The sequence below is a fragment of the Astyanax mexicanus genome, chromosome 12 (genome assembly GCF_023375975.1).
Source record: "Astyanax mexicanus isolate ESR-SI-001 chromosome 12, AstMex3_surface, whole genome shotgun sequence".
NCBI classification, from domain to species: domain Eukaryota; kingdom Metazoa; phylum Chordata; class Actinopteri; order Characiformes; family Acestrorhamphidae; genus Astyanax; species Astyanax mexicanus.
The window spans coordinates 20,369,273-20,390,722 of record NC_064419.1 but is presented as its reverse complement, the minus strand read 5'-3'; the positions used below and the strand labels follow the sequence as shown (position 1 = coordinate 20,390,722).

At 37.4% G+C, this 21,450-nt stretch overlaps 2 protein-coding genes across 4 annotated transcripts; one reads left to right on the top strand and one right to left on the bottom strand.

Annotated features, from left to right (window-relative positions):
• The first annotated feature begins 4,118 nt into the window (after positions 1 to 4,118).
• On the top strand, positions 4,119 to 10,156 carry LOC103035670 (rhamnose-binding lectin). Its single transcript, XM_007234628.4, has 12 exons — positions 4,119 to 4,256; positions 4,773 to 4,837; positions 5,786 to 5,821; positions 5,971 to 6,015; positions 6,140 to 6,269; positions 6,506 to 6,615; positions 6,999 to 7,043; positions 8,078 to 8,213; positions 8,339 to 8,454; positions 9,278 to 9,322; positions 9,454 to 9,589; positions 9,673 to 10,156. The coding sequence occupies exons 1-12, from the start codon at positions 4,234 to 4,236 to the stop codon at positions 9,821 to 9,823; spliced, it is 1,038 nt and encodes a 345-aa protein (XP_007234690.3). The 5' UTR covers positions 4,119 to 4,233; the 3' UTR covers positions 9,824 to 10,156.
• A 518-nt stretch (positions 10,157 to 10,674) lies between these two features.
• Positions 10,675 to 20,750, bottom strand: si:ch211-218o21.4 (protein FAM107B). 3 transcript variants are annotated; one of them, XM_049486277.1, is made up of 5 exons: positions 20,113 to 20,750; positions 18,415 to 18,676; positions 16,864 to 16,975; positions 12,808 to 12,955; positions 10,675 to 11,063 (listed from the first exon to the last, which is right to left on the bottom strand). In XM_049486277.1, exons 2-5 carry the CDS (start codon positions 18,665 to 18,667, stop codon positions 10,947 to 10,949), a joined length of 630 nt encoding a protein of 209 aa, XP_049342234.1. In that variant the 5' UTR covers positions 18,668 to 18,676; positions 20,113 to 20,750; the 3' UTR covers positions 10,675 to 10,946. The 3 variants fall into 3 exon arrangements, with proteins under 3 accessions (XP_049342234.1, XP_049342235.1, XP_022526376.1); XM_049486278.1 differs by lacking the exon at positions 20,113 to 20,750 and having other exon boundaries at positions 12,814 to 12,955; positions 18,415 to 19,638; XM_022670655.2 differs by lacking the exon at positions 20,113 to 20,750 and having other exon boundaries at positions 18,415 to 19,633.
• Positions 20,751 to 21,450: the final 700 nt, after the last annotated feature.

The following is a 21,450-nucleotide window of genomic DNA, read 5'->3' as shown; positions in this document are numbered from 1 at the left end:
GCCATGTTGCCCGTGCAGCGCTGGTGACGTCACGAGGTTGGTTGGTTTAAGATCCCAGGCATATAGCTAGAGGAAAAGCGCTTATTGTTTGTGGAGGTTATGGATGAAGATGAAGCTGAACTAGGCTAACATGGAGCATTTGCTCAGAGATCTTTCCTGTATAAACCTGAGCAGGACTTTTCAGATGCTTTTCTGAGAGCAAGGGGTTTTGGGAGTGTTTATTCTCTCTACGTGGAGCCGTGCAGAACCCTGCAGCGCGTCCAAAGCAGGTACTACCATCCCGTTAACCAGCTATTTTATATACATTTAGCTATTTAACATGTAAAGTCCAGAGTTCATTAAGACTGAATGAAACGAACATGATTTAAGTGGATATTGAAACACCAAGGCACTGTTTGGTTGATAAACCGTTCAGTTTAGAAGTTAGAAAGCTTACTGGGTACTTAGCTTCATCTAGTTAGTGTTAGCTAGCGTTGGCTAGCTATAATAAGATAGCTAGCTAAGTAGCTAACGCTAGCTATGTTCTCTTTAAATTGTCATTTTATCTAGACTCTCGGTAACGGTACCTCTCGCTGCTCTGCTGGGTGAGCGCGGTGTTCTCGTTCCGTGCGGCTCGTACAGCTGCTGCTCTCATAGTAACGTTACCCATTCGGACGGTCTGTACATCTCAGCTGATCAGAGGAAAAATAAAAAACGGAGGAAAAAAGCGTCGGACTGCAGCTTATTTATCCGGCGCTAATGCTCCTGACTCAAACCCCTCTCCTTCACATAGTCCTGGTCTAGAAAGTGCTCGCCACTAACCCCTAGCATTGCGGCTAACCGGAGGATTCTCACGCTTCAGCGCTGCCAGCTCCCGCTGAAGGTATGAAAGTGAAAGTGAATATTTCTCATTCCTCACCCTATTAAATTTCACTACTACCAGTATTACTACACACAGGGACAATACAAAAGTGCTCCCCCGCTCTGCATTGAGTTTTGGTTTGGATTTTATGATCTATTGAGGATCTAAATTACGGTATTCTCATAGATTATAGTAGTGAGGCGTTCGAGAACCAACCTCGTGACGTCACGTTCAGCGCTGGGACAAGATGGCGCTGCCCTTACTTAAAAAAATGACATTTAGATTGCTTATTATTTTAATTCCGCTTCACTGACAACTGTTAAACTTCTAAAATTAGTTAGAGTGAAAATACATCTTGTGAATTATACTAAATACTTGAAGTGTTTCATGTCCCCTTTAATGTCTTTCCAACTGATTAAATTAGAGAATCTCTAATAGAGCGGAGAATAGGCAGTTAATAATCTATTTTGGGATTGTTGGGCCACCAGAGGGCGCTCTCGAGTGAGTCTAAAATAAATGGGATCATATAGAGCACTGCATTAGTGCTTCATTCTGTAGTCCTCCTGTGGACTCTACTGTAGATTAATTATCATCTGATGTCAGCACTGATAAATAGACCACTGAAGTACAACAAGCTGAAATGCTGCTCCTGCTGCCTCTAGTCTCGTAACCTGAATATTACAGATAGTATCTTATTTACAGCCCAAGTGTTTAAACACTTCTAAAACTAGGCTTTTTAAAACCCACAGACTTCTTTTCCATTTCAGTTGAAGCACCCAAACAACACAGTCTGACTGTCCTAACAGTAAAGGTAAACTACTGTAGGGCCATTCTACTGAATGGGTGCCATTGCTTGTCGTAACTCTTCCAAAACTTATTATTTTATTTTAGTTATTTTAAAATCTTTTTTCAAGTCTGAATCTAGTAACATATGTATTTAACTATTCAAAACATGTACTGGTCAATCTCAGAAAGCATTACTTCATTTTTTCCCCCAAGGTTTCTAAGCCGAAGATGGTTACAAAACTCATGTGACATTTAAAAAGCATGTTTAAAAGCAAGTCCACTAATTCGCTTGTTGACTGCATGTTTAAAAATTGATATTTATGACAAAAAAAATAATTCTTGTTACTGACACTCATTTCTGTTGCTTGTTATGTTTTGAGTAACAAGAATGAAAGTAACAACAGTGAGTTTTTAGCACAGAATTAGCAAAAACATGAAAAATAGCTAAATGGCGGCTATGCTAATAGCATTAGCACACTGAGCACATTCTAATGAATGAAATTAGGGCTTATAGCACTGCAGACTTTACTCATTTTAAAAACTGTCTGGATTTGTGTGGACCGGCCTGAACAAATACCTTCTCTTTGAGGACTATTACTTGTACAAAACGCTCCATGTATGTGTCCACTATTTTAATTATACTTCATTTTAAGAACAGGTTTCAGACCCAAAATCTTCATAAACCTCTGATAAAACCTCTGATTAAACATTTCTTCCCTTTTAACCAAGAGTTTACTAATATATTACACATTTTAGCTGAAAGCAACAACAACAAATAAGCCCTATTTAAAACAATTAAATAATCAGTGTGAAAATCAGATCTAATATAGTCCTGCTCAGGTTTAACAAGACCAACTAAACCCGTTTCTGCTGTTCTTCCTGGGTGTTTCTGTGCACAAGCCTGGCTAATCCAAAAGGTTGGATGAAGGTAATGCTTACATTAACATTATAGCTACTTCAGAAGACGTGAAATTAGTACCATTATTTAAACTCCACATTTAAACTCGGTGCTGTAGCCTTAACTCCAGCCTCAGCTCACCAACCAGTAAGCTCACAGTAGCAGTAATTTTTAAGTATATGTTACTGCCTAAAACCCGTTTACTGAAAAAATACTAAAATATACAGGTAAGTTTCCTTGTTTTTATTTTTTTTAAATACTCAATTATACTACCAAAATTATTAGAATATCTTAGCCAAATGGCTATGTGCTATTTTTAATTAGAGTTTTTAGCCAATTAGCTCCATTAACTCTCATTCATTGTGGACTCCCTCGCGGGCTCCCTCTAGCGGTAATTTTCTGATATAACGGGGGAGATAGGATGTGGGTAGGCTCTTTATAAACTGGCTCAGATACAATACATTGTGGATAAATAAAAGTCTTCTAGGCCCATTTTCTAACATGGAACAAAACAGACATGTATAAACTACTAAAGACTTCAGTACAAGTGCTCTATCAAAAAAAAAAGTTGAACTGTTCTTTAAACACTACACTTGTGTGTGAAAAAGACTTTGGGTGTATTAAAACATGATAAAAAAGTACTTACATTTGTTGAATAGCCCTCCTCTGCGCTTTCTGAAATCCAGTATTTTCTGCCCAAACAGGCTTTAAAATGAGTGAGATGGGGCATATTTTTCCCCTGCAGATAAATCGCTTTTTATACCATCATCCAGGCATCATCCAAAGTAGCTCCACACTTAATTGGTAGAAACTAGAGAGCCCTGGCACTTTAAATGAGGCATTTAGAAGTTTAAAACTGCACAAGAAGCTTATTAAAAGCCACCCTGTATGTCCCATAGCGTAGGTAAATCTCTGGGCGCCGACAGCTTAATATTTAAGTCACAATACTTTTAAGAGCAGGTTTCAGACCCAAAATCTTCTCAAAACTATTGTAAACCTGTGTCTCAGCTTCAAGCAGTGTCATCATAACTGTTTATGTGAGAGAGTTTTTTTTAGGTTCAGACATCTAGAAAATTTTACTTAACACAACAGGCTTTACTTGTATTACAGTTTCCTCCCATTTAACCAAGATTTTACTAATTTTGTTTTGCTGCCTGGTTAAGCTGAATGATTCTTTGAAGAGATTAAATAATATTTGATTATAAGTTTAAGGCATTTAATTTATCCATTTAATTTATTATTTATTATTATTTCATCAAAAATACTGTTTTGGTTTCAAGGTACTAAATACACAAACTGAATGTTCTCCTATTAATAATATTATTTTCACCTCACCTGTATCATATTTTTTTCTTGTTTAGCTGAGGCAAGCCAAAGGGGTCCACCTTGTCATGGTAAAATATGGTTAAAATCATTCAATGAATTGAATAGTTTTAGAAATCAAAATGTATTTTTGAAACAGAACAAGGTGACTATGAATGATTTGAAAAGTTTGCAATTCTAGGTCAACCCCACTTTCATCAAATACCATTTTTTTTTAAATTGCACAGCCTTTTGTGAAGCTCTTAAGTAATATTTGAATGTTTCTGAGAGCTAAAAAGAACAGTATTCCTTCGACAAGTTGGTATGCTGCAGTATCCATCATTTGCAACACCATGACAACCACTAAGCAACTAGTTTCAACACCATACCAACCTCCTGGGAGACCATGGCAACCACCTTGAATTCCTGGTAAGATTTTTTTTGGATTTTGTAATTTTCATTACTGATGGATAAAACTAAACTGTTTCTACATGACCATTAGTAAATTCAAATAAATTCATAAAGAAGTAAAACTGAATTGAAGTGTAAAAATGAATTAATGGGCTGATAGCCTTTTTTCAGCTGCAGAGAAATGAGGAACTGCTACCCTCTCCTGTTTTAATACATAATCCATGAATGACTTCTATGAATTCTATTTAAGCTGTATGTTTACAATGCAAATATAGATACCACATTATCTTTTTATAAACGAAGGGCAGTGGATCATCAGAGAAAGTAGTCCACTGCGACCAAGTAAAATTATACTGTAATGCCAAAAATGAAATGTGTTTTGAAATATGGCTGGACTTTGGACACTACTACAGTAAAATACTTGCTACCACAGAATTTCCTCACACCTTTTGCGCAAACATATTGCCAAAGATCTTTTTCCTGTTTTTTACAACTTCCTTGATTTGCATCATAAACTGGTGGCCTTAAATACAGGTCAGCTTCAGATGTTGAAACCTCCACCAGCACAATGTTCTTCTTGAAGCTGTCTCTTCTTATCTGTAAGTTATTCATACTTTTTAATGTATAATGCATGCATATTTTAATATTTTTGTCTCTTTATTAGTACTGTGCAGTAGATTGGGCCTTTATTATTTTAAACACTTGCACACTGCAAAACAAAATTTTATCAAGTGAAATCTAATCTAATTACAAGGCAATAAATCATAATTTTTTTTGTCTTACCAAGGAGTGTAAGCTTATTTTATGAACAACAACCTAAATCAGTCTCACTTAGACTTGTCACCTTATTTAAATAGTTTGAACTTAAAATAAGCACAAAAAGTCACTGGTTAGCTTATTCATGTGTCCAAATTTAAGATATTTCTGTGACCAGTGTGGGATTTTCTTTTATTAACAGAGGGGTACCAATAATTTTGTCAAAAAACTTGTCAGAAAATTGTTGTCAAAATTGTTGTCAGTTAATGAAAGAAAAGCCCACAATGATCACAGAAATAACTTGAATCTGACAAAAGTAATAATAAATTTTAAAGTCATCCACGCTTTAACAGAATTATAAAAAACTCATGAAACTGGCCTGGACAGAAATGATGGTACCCTTAACCTGATATTTTGTTGCTCAACCTTTTGAGGCAATAACTGCAATCAAATGATTCCTGTAACTGTCATTGAGACTTCCGCACCTCAGCACCTATTTTGATCCACTACTCGTGAGAAAACTGTTCCAGTTGCCTCAGGTTTGGAGGGTACCTTTTCCAGACAGCATGTTTCTGCTCCTTCCAAAAATGCTCAATAGGATTTAGGTCAGGGCTCATAGAAGGCCATTCTTGGGTGTTTTTAGCTGTGTGTTTTGGGTCATTAAACTGCAAGACCAGCGACCAAGCGTTCTGGGTAGCACATTTCTCTCTAGAAACGCTTGAAAGTCCTGAGATTTCATTGAATGCACTTTTGCAGTATAGTGGTAGTTAAAGCATGTTTTTGTTGTACAGGTCTGATTCAAGTCCCAGGCCTGGTCACTTCCACAGGTAAAAATGACATTAAACATACATCACTCTATTTAAAATAACCTTTGTGCTCGATGTATTTGTAACACTGTGATTATAGTACCCCTTAACCATTGTGATGAAGGAAGCCTTCTGATACGCTGAGATACATATTTTATTTATTGTTTTAGAGAATGTAATCACCTGTAATGGACTTGTTCAGCGCCTCAACTGTGGTAAGTTTAATTTTTACAACAATTTTTTTAATGCATTTGATAAACAAAATAATCTTTTGATTAAGCTTTTAATTTGACTTTCCAAATGAACTTTACAAGCTAATCTGTATTTCTTTGTTCTCAGATATTGGACTGATAAAGGTGAAGTCTGCTCTGTATGGCCGTACAGACAGCGCAGTCTGTAGTGCTGGTCGCTCTCCTTCAGAGATCCAGGACACCAAATGTTCCATGAGCATTCCAGAGATTTCTGAAAGGTACTGAGTTTAGACATTAGATTCTAAAGACCAAAAAAGAAACTATGTTCACGTCCATTGCGAATAATTCAGGTGATATTAAATTAAATATAGGTTTCTTAAATGATCACTATAATGATAAGGAGTCTCAATGAGAGCAGTATTGCTTTCTGTAATTTCAGATGAATTCTAAATGCGTACACAAACTAATCCTTAATTTCCGTTTTAATAATTCTGTTCTGTTTATGTTGGAACAGGTGTGATGGACAGACTGCGTGTGAGCTTAGGCCTGATTTACTTGGCGTCACTGACCCATGTCCCAAAACTTACAAGTACCTCAACACCACTTACAACTGCCTTGAAGCCCGTAAGTGAATGACATAGTTCCCTTGTCATTCATTTCTTCATAAAATTAACAAAACTTATACTGTATTTTACATTTATTCAGTTCAAAATGTTTTTAGGTATCATTTTTTTTGTTAATATCTGACTAGACTGAGTTAGATTAATTGGCTATCAAAACAACTAAGACTATTTTTTTGGTTAAATTTATTTTTTGGTGATACAATTAAACTACCAGTCCTTTTAATTTACAGGTTCAGAGCATGAAAACTCTTATCTCTGTATTTTTTCTCAGCAATCTTATTTTTTTTTTTGTTGGTATTGTTTTGCAATGATTAATGAACTTTAGTTCCTTTCCAAAGGTTCATACGATTTTGAATGCGAGTTTTGTAATGTTCCTTCCTCCAGGTGTCAGCATGATATGTGAGGGCAGTTACAGCACACTAAACTGTGGTAAGAATTTCCGCCTTCTTTTTTCCCTTATAAGTATGTTTTCTTTTCTATTGTCCAGCTTTGTTCTTAGTTTCTTAGTTAGTCTAAGAAAATGGGTAGATGGCGCTCTCTCCCCACATCACTCCTAGGGTGATGTCCGCAGCACAAGGCGTCTGTGAGCTGATGTATCGGAACCAAGTCGCTGCGCTTTCCTCCAGCGGCTCGGATCTGATACATCAGCTCACAGATGCCCTGTGCTGCAGACATCACCCTAGGAGTGACGTGGGGAGAGAGCGCCATCTACCCACCCGGAGGGAGCAGGGCCAATTTTGCTCCCTCTGGGTGGCGGATGCAATGTTTCTGTGCAACATCTGGGAACAGTGTTTACTTGGTCTGTCATGATTGTAATCATAATTATACTATTTATTTATTGTACAATATATGGATATGACCTTAATCATTTTTCTTTATTACACATTGTTTCCTTAGCAAGGAGAACCAGTTCATGTGAACAAGCTGTCATATAAACTTTGTGTTTCTATTCCAATCCCAATGTTTAAATGTTCTTAATAAAAAAATCATTGATTTTCAGAACTATGTAATTACATGTCTTATACCATATTTTTCACACTATAAGGTGCATCGAATTATAAGGTGCACTATCAATAAATGTATAATGGCTTTACTGCTCCTTACAACCTGACTGAAAAAATTCATACATAAGGTGCGCTGATGATTTTTGGGAAAATTAAAGGATTTTAAATGCACCTTATAGGCAGAAAAATATGGTATTTAATTATATCAGTGTAATAATTTGGTCTTAGAATACAATAGTATTGTTTATCCCAATTATTTCTATGACATATACATATCGTGCAAGCAAGAACAGTTATTGTGATAGACACAATAACTGACAACATATGAAAGCAGCATAAATGCCACTACAATCATGGACAACCCATGTTATTGTTTAAATACAGATTTTTTAAAATTCCTTTACACCCACTGGATTTAAAATGTCCCACTGGATTTTAAGCTGATGTATCTCTTTGCAGGAAATCATGTAATTCAGATTGTCAGTGCTGACTATGGCCGCACGGATCGCACAATCTGCTCTGAGGGATTAACCAACAATTTGACTGAGAACACCAATTGTCATTCTCCTGATACGGTTACTAGTGTGGTTGAACGGTAATCTGACTATTGGAAAAATTGTTGTCAAATTAAAAAAGTTGTAGTAACTGGTTTAAGAATTCCTCTCTCATACAGTACTGTTGTGTTGTGATTCACACACTGTGTTTCACTTATATCTGCAGGTGTAATGACAGGAGACGCTGCACTCTGGAAGCTTCAAACGCCATCTTTACAGACCCTTGTTTCGGGACCTACAAGTACCTGGCTGTCTCCTACTTCTGCCTTCCACGCGATATTGGTCAGTAGTTACGGGGAAGCAGATTTATCCTTCCAGTCCATCACCGACAAATGGCTCTGAAAAAAAATAAGAGACCACTTAAAAATGATGAGTTTCTTTAATTTTACCAAATTGAAAACCTCTGCAATATAATAAAGAGGAAGATGGATTGAACCAAGCTAAACTGCTTGAATTTTTGCTCCAGGAGTGGCATAAAGTTATTCAAAAGCAGTGTGTAAGACTGGTGGAGGAAAACATGCCAATATGCATGAGTTATTTTACCAAATATTGATTTCTGAACTCTTAAAATTTTATAAATATGAACTTGTTTTCTTTGCATTATTTAAGGTCTAAAATCTCTGCATCTTTTGTTATTTCAGCCATTTCTCATTTTCTAAAAATAAATGCTCTAAATGACAATATTTTGATTTGGAATTTGTGGAAAATGTTGTCCGTAGTTTATAGAATAAAACAACAATGTTTATTTTACTCAAACATATACCTATAAATAACACAATCAAAGAAACTGATTCAGAAACTAAAGTGGTCTCTTATTTTTATCCAGAGCTGCATAAGCACAGATCTGTTACTAAAAAAAGGAGGATCGGTTAATCGTTTGGTTACTGAGTTTGTAAGGAGATCACATTAATGTTATTGAGCTGATATGTTGAGTGTACGCACTTAAACTCACACACATGCACACACACACAACAAAGTAATTTATTGCAATAAATCCTTGAACAATTTACCATCAATTTAAAAACAGATATTGTGTTATTCTTAATACTAAAGAATACTGACACTCCATCATTTGATTGGTTAAACTGTTGCTCTTTTCCTGCAGAGACCAGTGTGACCTGTGAACATAGTACTGCTGTTCTAAAATGTGGTTTGTACAAACTGTTCATATGATGTTCTTACAAAAGTATAAATGCACAGAAAGCATCCAGATAACAGCTGACTTTAGAATGGATCTAAACTTTCTTATTTTTTTTTTCTGTGTAATTCTTCCACATTCAGGAGCTGGCGTATTAAAAATCCACAGTGCTAACTATGGTCGAACTGATTCCATCACATGTTCTGCTGGACGGCCTGTTCATGAAATTATTAAGAGTGACTGCTTTGCCAGCAACACGCTAGCTGAAGTTGTAAAAAGGTGATTGAGTTTTAATGTGTTTAGATATTAAACATCACTGATTTGTGCAGAAATGCTGATCATACCTGTGTCTTTCTGTGCAGATGTGAAGGCAAGAACAGCTGTGCAGTGCCTGCTACAAACTCTGTCTTCTCTGACCCCTGTGTTGGCACCTTTAAGTACCTGTCCGTTGAGTACTCCTGTGTCAGTAATGATGGGATTAAATTTAGCCTTCTGACCAATAAAGTGGAGTAAAAACAGTGAATTTGAACAACACAGCTGTTTTTTTAGATGGTCTGGCTATTTGTGGTAGGTGCTGAGATCAACCAATAATCCACCTATGTATTTTTAAAAGATGTGTTAAACTGTTGCAAGTGCAATTTTTCAGTTTTTATACTGTATTTTTCTTCTCAAATTAATGTCATTGTTCTAATCTAATCTGTGCCAGAAACACTCTGGATTCAACTCTTTTAATTTTTTCCATTTTTTTTGTCCAACTTTATTATTTTCTTAGCATTTTGTCATATTGCTGTGCTAATTGTCTACTAATTTTCTGCTTTTCTGCAATTAAATAATTTCTGGTTGTCAGATCTGTTTCATAATTTTGTTTTATAATGTTTCTGCTGATAAACTGATTTCAGATAAATTGTTAAAGTTAACATGGTGCAGGCAACAAAATGATGACACAACATCAGTGGTCCATTTGGTGCATCCAGAGCCAGACTGCCCTATATATGCTCATTACGAACGTTGTTCAGGGTCCTGTAAATTAATAAAGATCCATTCAAGCTTTACTTGTAGCCTAGTTTAGTTACATCTGGGATTAAGATGGAAAGTAATTGTTTCTAAAGATTGACCTGATTTTTTTAAGCTGTGCATACTGTGCAGTAGAGACACACATATCAAATAGCAGATATTTTAGTAAATTGTTACTATGGAGTATTTCGATAATGGAATACATATTCAAATTTAAAATGGCTAACAGACACACAGACCCTCTGACAACAGTATATCACCACTTTGTGTAATATTCAATTCAGATAATTACAAAAAAAAAAAAATATGGAAACCGCTGATATACAACTGCACACACCTCATAAGACACATCACTTTTATATGAACTTGTTTTATTATTTCTAACACAAAGTAATGAAGGGGTAGAATGTTCTAAACTGATTCTGATTAACTAAAAACACAGAGGCAGAAAACAGTGTGAAAGCCACTAAGGTTTCCAGCAGGGTGACCACAGCATTAAAGAACGATGACCCCCTCCTCAGTCAGTGTGACTGAAGGTTCTGTAGAAAAGGTTGAAGAGGCTTCTGCATGTTTCCAGTGTTCTGTTCATGCAGTCACAGCCAGCTTCTCCCGTGGAAGAGCTTCAGGAGCTGATGTTCTTGTGTAGAGCTGTATGAACTTTTCTCAAGTTCTGTCTCACTCTGACGAACTCCAGAAGCTGAATCTCCTGACGAACCTTCTCTTCCTGCTCCTTCTCCTTCTGACGTCAGATAAAACACACTGTAACACACCTACATTTTCAGCAGATCCGGTTTTAAACATTATAGAATAACAGATTTAAATTAATCAACAAAATATATTTGGTAATGTTTGGAATCACTTGTTTAGTATGATTATGTATTTTTCAAAAATATGTATAAAAATAATTCAATAATAATGAATACAGAGCATATTTCAATATTACAAAATATATAATGTACATGCTTTATTACCGTATTTTTTTGCACTATAAGGCGCACTTAAAATCCTTTAATTTTCCCCCCCAAAAATTCCCACCTTATAATCTGGTGCACATTATGTTTGAATTTTACCAGTCAGGGTGTAAGGAGCAGTAAAGCCGCTCCACTGAAGTACAACATTACAGTTTAGTTCTATAGTTTAGTTCTCCAACACCGAGACACGAGACTGAAGCAGTATTAGCATTAGCTACTAACCGCGCTAAGCGCTAGCTCTTTAGCCGTTCAGAGGTGAGTATTATTGGTCTGTAGTTTGCTGCTAACCCTGCTAATTCTGCTAGAATATCATAAGCATTACCTGCTACCAACACTTAGCTCTTTTGCCATTCAGAGGCGAGTATATTGGACTGTAGCCTGCGTGTTTACCAGGTTAAAACAAGCTATGGGTGGGAACACTCAGGGTTTCTCAGTGTAGTGCTGCCTGGCTAGCCTTAGTGGAAATCTGGAAATCTAAGATAACTGTAGGTAAACAGCAGCTCTTTACTCACTCTAAGTCTGTGTAGATTAACATCCAGCGCTTGTTTCACCTAAAAAAATTATGTACCAGAAAATATATGTTTATTGATAGTGAACCTTATAATCCGGTGAGCCTTATAGTGCAAAAAATATGGTCGATTTTTCCATGTTTTTGGAAGCATGTACAAGTCATTAAAAAGCATATGAATCAAATATTTGTATGTAAAACTGTGCTTTATTAGGTACTATTTTTGTAGGATGATCATATTTTGGTTAGGATGCTGTTGCTGACACAATTATTTACTCATTTACCAACATTGATAAGTTGCCTTACTAAACTAAATTGCTAAATCATCTCTTTAATTTTAACGCTTACTTATGTATAGTTTGTTCAAATAAATAAATAAGTTAGCTATAGCCATAATTGTTTGCATTTAAATACATTTGCATGTACAATTCTCTCCAAAAGTATTTTGTAAAATGAGGTCGATTTCTTTATTTCTGCTATAGACTGAAAACATTTGAGTTTGACAGTATGAATATGAGACAAAAAAAATACGTTATTTACATTACAAAACATACATTTGTTTTGTTGGGGTGGGGAGTGGATTTGTCTGTCTGGTTTAGTTTAGTTGTGGAGGTTTCACTTGTATTGTGTTTACTCTCCTGGTGTTGGGGTGGAGGGTGGATTAGAGCTCCATTAGTGGATACCCTATTTTAAGAGGGAACCACTGCTTGATGGTGGTCGTTTACATTAATTAAATGAAAAAAAAAAAAAGTAATTTACAGAGTAAATTTCTCAGGAATTACCCCAGAAAGAAAAGCAATTCTGAATAGTATGATATTCTCAATGTTATACAGCTTTCTTGGTTGTTGTGGATTCATCAACAATTAAATTCATCCTTCTGGCCAAATACAATTGTTTGGATCTGTAACAGATATGGTGTATGTCATTGGACAGTAATTATCCATAATTAATATTCATAGTCCCAGAAAAGCTATATCAAATAAAAGACTGAAGCTGGTGCTAACCGTCACCTCCTCGTGCTTCTGCTGTCTTTTAAGTAGGACCTGTTCCAGAGGGCTCCTGTCCCTCTCTCCCTCCTCCTTCTGTGTCTGCTCCCTCTTCCGCCTCTCCAGAACCATCTGGAGCTCCGGCTTACAGCACACTACCAGCCCTCTGCCCTCCCCAAAGAGCCAAAGCACAAAATACAGTCAGGCAGACAGAAGCATCATGGAAAGAAAGATAGTGAGAGTTGATAATGTTAAGCATTTATATTATATAAAAAATAGTTGCACAAATACCGTAGTTCAACTCAAAAGGAAGTGTCAGATTGCAATGCTACTTAGAAAAAAGATAAAGATTACCAGAAACAATACATGAATACATGAATACATGAATTTAAATGGTCAACTTGAGCAACTTGTGGTCATATTTATTGAGCTACACATCAAGAAACAGTTTATCTATCACAACATGCCTCATGACTTTTCTTTGGTGTAGTGAAGCAAGACCACAATCAGAGCTAACTACACAACAACTGAACTGCTTGCGTATGCACACTGTAACACAACACTGTGCGGTGAGATAAGCACTCTGATTGGTCTCCGTGCGTGAGAGGGAGTGTTTATGTGTATGTTTTGTGTGTGTATGTGGAAGAGTCATGGAATAGTTACTTTGAAAAAGTTATCTGATTACTGATGACCCCCTTTAAAAAGTTACTTTAAGTCTTACTTTAAGTTACTGGCACCTCAATCTAACAGTTTTGCCAAAACTCATTTAGTGACGTCGCATAGGCCAGACGTCACTTCCTGAGACACAAGAAGGCAGTAAAAATAATAATAATAATATTATTATAATTTAAATCAACACTGTTAGTGTTACATTTTACACTGTCAATGTTAATTTAACACTAACAGTGTTAGTTTATTTATTTAAAATTGTGTGTGTGTGTGTGTGTGTGTGTGTGAGTGTGTATGTAGGTGGAGAGAGAGAGGGAGTCTCGCTGTGTGTGTGTGAGTGTGGGATGTGGAGAGAGCGGGGAGTCTGTGTGTTTGTGTGTGTGTGTTTTGTTCAGCTCGAGTGCTAAGTTAGCCTGTTAGCTTGTTATCTCGCTAGCCTGTTCTTTTTTTGGCGGGGTTGTGGCCGACAGTTTAAGCAATAAAGTGACGACTGTAAATGTCTTTCTCGTCCCTCCTTTCAACGCATCCAGCCAGACACTAAAATATATTTTTACTAAAGAAAAAAAAACAAAAAAGTAACACACAGTGACTTTAATCTGATTACGGGATTGGAAATAGTAACACGTTAGATTACTGAAAAAAGGCTTTACTGACATCACTGACGTGGAACATAAAATTTGTGACATTAAGCTGTAGAGGTTCCTAATGATGTCCTGCAGTAATCGATCCTATGTAGCTTGAATATTCATGTAGTTCCTGCTGATTTTATGGTAGGGGTTGAGTTGAGTATTGATAGCAATTTCAATAGTATCCCACACATTTTTACTGGGGAATATGTTTGCCGATGTTTGGCTGGCCATAGCATCTGTGTCTTTAAGGTGCGCTATTGAGACAGCAGCAGTTTGTGGATTAACACTGTCCTGTTGGAATAGCACACCAGAGTGTGCATTCAGAAAAGGTAGGTCCACCAGTTGTAGGACCCTATTTATGCCATGTTGAGATGCCAATGAGCCTGTATTGAAAACCAAAGGTGATCTGGCATCATACGAAACTGCAGCCCACATGCAATGCAGATTTGTTGGTCGTCTCTCCCCCGAAACAAAATTGGGACTCCTCACTCCATAAGAGTCAGACATGATTACCCACTAAGTTTTATTCTGGTCAGATGATTCCTTCTGGGTGCAACTATTTTTTATGCACACACACATATATATGATGCGAATGTGGTAAGATTAAAAATTTTCTAAAATATTAAAAATGCCCAAACATAATTTATGCTTTCAATTTAGTCAAGCAGTATGACCAAGCTTGTTGAACAGCATGACCAAGCTGGAGAATCAGCATGACCAAGATGGTGGATTAGTAGGATCATCATGACCGTGCAGTTTAACCTATTATGACAAGCTTGACCAAAGTAGTTAATAGTTCAGCTTGAACAAGGCAGTCATTGCTATGCCTACCAAGATCTAAGATCCACATAAACCTTTTTTTTATTAATTGGATGATCAGCTTTTCAAAAAGTATCAGAGTTAGCGTAAAACAGACAGCAGAGCTTTTATCGTCACAGGGCACTGGGAAGGCCTGTCATCACCTGGAGTTCAAAGGGAGTTACACAGCATTGCAAGCTTAAACACTTTAGCCCAGCCTAGACTAGGAGCATTACATTCTTGTTCTTGGCTCTGAGCAGTTGTGGCTATACTGTTCCAGTCCAGAGGAGATTGGCTGCTAGGTTTATCTCCCATTGCTTCAAATGAAATGCCCTCCACAGGGTTTTGTAATTGTGTGAGCCACCACTGCCAAATACTGTATTATGTAGTAGAAACACTGTACTATGTACAATTGGCCTTTCTTTGAACATCAAAACAAAAGTATATTTAGGCTGTTTGATGTATGTAATGGTAAAAAAGTGGCAAAATAAATGAAAACATTTTTGAGTTACATGACTTAACTAAGCAATGTGTTTTTCAGTGTAATATTTCGCCGCTCTCTCTCTGACATCACAGAGCTGTAAAGAAGAGCTATCCAGCAAGTCTTGACAGGGTGAATGTCTATCATTACAGAAGTCGACACAGCGTGGCAAGTAGGCTATCGCTCATGTGAGAGAGGGGTGTACTATTGCAGCCCGTGAGGCCACGTGTAGCTGCCTGACACAAAAGACGAGAGAAGGAGAACGAGACTGTCATCAATTTTTCACCGAGCTCACTTCACTGGCTCAGCGTTTTATGAAAAGGCGGGCAATTCCTTTCGATGGACCTCTTGTGCCTCTGTCAGCTCCAGCATCAGTATCAGAACTTGGTATATCATTACATCAGCAAGAGGATTGATGACTTAGGGGGGGGTCAATTAATACATTTTTCAAAATGTTCAAATCTCTTATTGGGTAATGGAATTTTTTGTGAAATCATGTGTTGAGATTGGTGATGATTGAAACCAGATATCTCTCTGTGATGACACTAGTGTACATCACAGAATCTTACATCGTGAATGGTTTTTAATACGCTGCCTGATTGATAATGGTTTTTTGTAAGAAAGTGTAAAATTTTACAGCTCTGAAAAAAAATTAGGAGACAGTTTTAGTTTTTTCAAAATTCTCTGATTTTGCTATTTGTTGGTATATGTTTGAGTAAAATGAACATTGTAATTTTATTCTATAAACTACAGACAATGTTTCTCCCATATTCCGAATAAATATATTGTTATTTAAAGCAATAATTTGAAGAAAATGAGAAATGGCTGAAATAACAAAGATGCAGAGCTTTCAGATCTCAAATAATGCAAAGAAAACAAGTTCATATTCAAAAAGTTTTAAGAATTCAAAAAAACAATATTTGGTGGAATAACCCTGGTTTTAATCACAGTTTTCATGCATCTTGGCATGTTCTCCTCCTCCTCCACCAGTCTTACACACTGCTTTTGGATAACTATATGCCAAATTCAAGCAGTTCAGCTTGGCTTGATTGCTGTGATTATCCATATTTCTTTTAATTATATTCCAGAGGTTTTCAATTTGGTAAAACCAAAGAAACTCATCATTTTTAAATGGTCTCTTATTTTTTTCCAGAGCTGTATATTTTTTATCCATTCTGAATAAAAGACACAGCAGTGCGGGGAATATAGTATTACTTGTCATATCTACAGTATATGACCATATAATGCATTCATGAGGTATTAGAAATATTGCTTTACATATTTATAATAATCCATATGTTATTTATTATGCCATGTTAACTATGCGTTAGGAATTGGGATCATAATGCATCATAAGCTGTGCTTATAAAATGTTATACATCAATAGCAAGAAACTCGGTCGCACCTTGCATACAGCATTATGACTATCATTATTTATTTATTATGATTATTTATGCATTTAAATGAAATCTGGGTGAATGCAGGTAATGCTCTTACTTCTTGTGGGCTAGTAGGAGCTCTCTGTGGAGTTCCTGATGGCTCCTTGAGGCCTTCACAGGGTTGTGCAGGTTCCAGGGGCTTTCACCAGCACTGTTCTTATCAGCATTTTCTGAAAGAAGATTAAACATACGGTCTTAGGATTCAGTACACTTTCTATAACTCTCAAATATACAGTGAACCATTCATTTATCTAAATGTACATCCTTTCCTCCAAGTCAGGTCTGCAACACAATTCAGTTTAGTTGCTACTAAATTTAAAAAAGGTAATGACAACATCTAAGCTACTAATAAACGGACCGCTTTACTCACCCAAATAAACTGTTTTCAGGAGAGTAATCTGTGTAGATTAACATCCAGCGCTCTTTTCACTTTTTTTTTTTTAAGAATTACAGTTTTGTTTACTTAAATTAGCTTTCCCATCCATCACCACCCAGCGGCGAGACATGCTGAATTCACTGACAGGACGGGCAAAATCATTGCCCCAATTTTTTGAGGAAACCTGCGGTCTCCCATTGAAAATACCAGCACTTAGACAGCTGTGCCACCCATGTTTAGTGAATTTGTGCATAAAAATTTCCAAAACATTTAACTTGCTTGAATTTACACTCTATTGCCATGCTGTGTAAATATCCGCTTGCCTGCATTGCGTTTGGTGATAAAAGGCTAGAATGCAATTGTTTGGTCACATAAACCCATTCCATGAACATCTCTACACTAAATAGTGACCTGTCTCTACAAAATGTATATATATTGCTTTGAATTTGAAAGCCTTCACTGCAAATCATTAAAAAAATGTTAATGTACTATGTCTATGGCAAATTTAGAATTTGGGCTTGTTAATGCTTCTGATGGCAGGTTTTTTTTTTTACCAAACTTTGGGCAGGATTTTTGCTGGACCTGGCAGCCCTGGCTGCAGCTCTTTGTATCTCACTGCTGAGCTGATGCACAGTGAGTATGGCTGTTGTCTTGCGTCTTATCTGGTGTGTTTACATTTTTGGACACATGGAGAGCGTGTTCCACATTGTTTCTCCACACCGGGTGTGCTGTGCTCCATCACAAATTAACTACTCATCTACAACTACCCTAATACTACTGACAACTGACTGTGGAATATTTAGTAGTGAGGAAATTTCACAACTTCAAATATCACGGAACCAAGCTGGAAGTCACCGATCTCCTGGAAGCAACCCATTCTTTCACTAATGTTTGTAGGAGCAGTCTGTAAGCCTAGGTGTTTGGGTTTATACATCTGTGGCCATAGAAGTGATTAGACAATCTGGATTCAGTGGTTTGGATGATTTAAAATATAGTGTATATAGGAGTAATGCAGAGTCAGTTATACACTGCGTAACATCCCGTTGCAACTATCTATCATATGGACTTACTATAGGCTTTGTAGATTATTAAATGTCTTGTCAAAACTCATTAAATAAGTGGGATGCAGATTTCAGACATTTCTTTTCTATTATTTTTTCAGGACTTCTTATATATAAAGAAGGATGAGTGAATGAAGGTAAGGTTAGTATTGAACAGATAGAGGTTACTGACCTCTGTTCTGTGGGAACACGGGGCTGTTGTTGAACGTGTTGTTGGCCGTGCGGGTCCTGAGGTGTCCTGGTCTTGGTGAGTTTGGTGCGTTGTGGGTCTGGCCAGGCCCGTCTGGGCCGGACAGGGCACGCTTCAGCTCGAGCTGGGACGGGGGCGTGGGCAGCGGGTGTGAGGCGGCCGCTCTCATGGCACACACTGCGTTCAGCGAAGCAAGCAGCTGAGACTGGGCCCACAGCCACAGCTCCTGCTGCATGCTGGGACTCTGCGGGAGGTCAGGTGTGCGTGTGTGTGTGTGTGAGTGTGTGCATGAGTGAATGTTTTGGGGTCGTCAATGAAAGCAAAGAGAGAGAGAGAGAGAGAGAGAGAGCGAGAGGAGTGGAGAGATTGAGTTTCACCTAAGTGGAAATCTATAATTCATCTGCTGGTCAAATGCCTGCCAGAACCGCACATGATTTATTTGTTATCTCAGATAAAATTGTGTCACAAGAGTGACAGCACACAGCAAATCTGCTCATATAGTTCTTATCTGCTTCTAAAATGTATTGCATCAAACAAATTAAATATATCTCCTGTTTTGGGATTGTTTTTACTGTTTGACATAATGCAAATCTGGCAGGTGTACTTAATACATAGGGTTAAAATTAATTATGAATGAATCAATAGAAATGCTCCAACGTATTTTGGAGTAAAATATCTCTGTGAAGTCCATTTAGTCTAAAAATTGACAATGGTTACACTAACAAACACCATCAAATCGCAATGCTCTGTTGGTTGTTTTTTTACGTTCAGCCCATTTCATAGCATTTTCTTAACTGCCCCTTTTCGGACGGGATTAGTTTCTAAAAGGGGTCCTGGAGTTATTTTCTCTTTAATAGGGGTCCTCTGTGATTTTATTCCCCTTCAGAACGACCATGTATGTGTTTTTCTCAGACATCCTCTGAGAAAATTACAGGCTGAATTACCTACTGTATTTTACTGAACTCTGTAGTCCTCCAGTATTTTAGTCCCGTCCGGACGCACATCTGTTGAGTTTCGTCAGCTCGCATCTAATAAAATAGCTATTTGTCCTCTGCTTCGCACTGTAATTACACTTTGAGCGTGCGAGTGGAAATGGAGGAGCTACTGAACGTGATGTCACGTGACAGAGAAAGCCAAAAAAAACTCACTGGTCCTCCTGTTTTTTTTTTGTTCTGTTTTTTTCTCAATATTTTCACAGATGTCCCCCTGAGAAACTAATCCCTTCTGGATATAGCTTTAGATGTCACTATGAGGTTTGCTTTGCCTTTCTGGTCAGCATATTGATTGAGAGTATTCTTGTTTTTTTTCTGTTCATTTTTAAGGATTTATTTTTGTCCATTCATCATGAAACTTGGAAACTGCCATTAACATTCACATTATGTGAAAAAGTAAAAAAAAAATGTGTGCAAAAATGTGTGCTATACATGTACATTATGGATTATGGAGCGTATATGAGTATGCCTGTATGAGTCTATAGGAGCAATAAGTAACCCTGTTACACTGGATTTACTCTACAGATGTACAGAAGTCATGTCCCTTAACGCTGTTATTCATCACAAAGATGCACAAAGATGTAGGAAAGCGTGAGTGTGAGAAAATCATCCATCATGCATCACCAACAAAGACTCACTACACTCCTGAGTTCTACTGAATTCATTAAAAGAAAAGTTCTGAACTCACCGAAAGTGTGTCAGCCCTCCATGAGCGAGTTGTCCTCTGAGCTGTGGTGAGTAACGGATATCACATTTACACCACAGCACAGCAGACACCTGAGAAAGGGAGCATTTATCTGGACCCCCATCTGAAGTGCCTTTCCCTTTTTCTACCAGATGGGGGAGTGTAAAGCATGTTTTTGTACAGTGCCTCCACAAAGGCCAGCAGACTACTGGACAGAATACAAGAAAAGCTGTTCTGAATTCATGTGTATTTTGTGTGCACAGCACATTTGCCTAAATATAATAGAAACACTGTAAAAAATAAATTAAGATAAAAGTAAGAATGTTTACCATCATGTTAACATGTCCTCAGTGCTGCCTGGTTGAGTTAAATGATCATTTAAGTGTTTGTATACAACTATTATAAATTCCCTGCCCACCCCCAGTTAACATTGACATCACAAGCTGTTTTTTTCTTTTTCATTTTCTCCATTTATCTGGTCAATTGTCCCACCTAATCAGTTGCTAGTCAGCTTTATAACCCCCAATCACTAGTGATGCCACAACACAAGGTGGATGAAGACTAGCACATGTCTCCACATGTGAAGTCAGCCACCACCTCTTTTGGAACTGCTGTTGATGTAGCATTGCTGAGTAGCCAGCACGCTCGGAGGAAAACGCAGCGACTCTATTCCGATACATCAGCTCACAGATGCATTGTGCTGAGCAACATCTCCCTAGAAGTGACGAGGGGAAAGAGCACCATCTACCCACCCTGAGAGAACAAGGCCAATTGTGCTCTCTCAGGACTCTGGCAACTGATGGCAAGCTGCATGACCAGGATTCAAACCAGCAATCTCCCAATCATAGTGGCAGCTTTATTCGGTGTTGTTTTCCAGGGACTGAAGATACGCAATTAATAATAATAATAATTTCACTTAATATTTCACATACTGTATTATGTCCGCATGTGGCTGCGGTAAAGCTTAAGCTGTCCACCTTGTCCTGGTAAAGTATGTTGGTAATTAATATAAATTAAAATGTGTCTTTAAAACAGAATATGGTCACCATGAACAATTCGAAACCCTTGTTACACAGTCGCATTTTCATTAAATGCTAAAATTGTCCACCCTGGCATTCATTTTGAAGTTTGGGGGACTGCACATTTTTACCGGCTTCTCTTACTGACTGGTAAATATACAACAGATGTAGATTAAAAAAAATAGTCAAGCATAGTTTTGCCAGACCACAGTTGCTAACCAGAGCTAAGTAGTGCTGCTAACCGCGGCAAGCTATGCTAACCGGGGCTGGCTAGCCATGCTAACCGGGGCTGGGTTTCCCTGCTAACAGCAGCTAGTGCTCA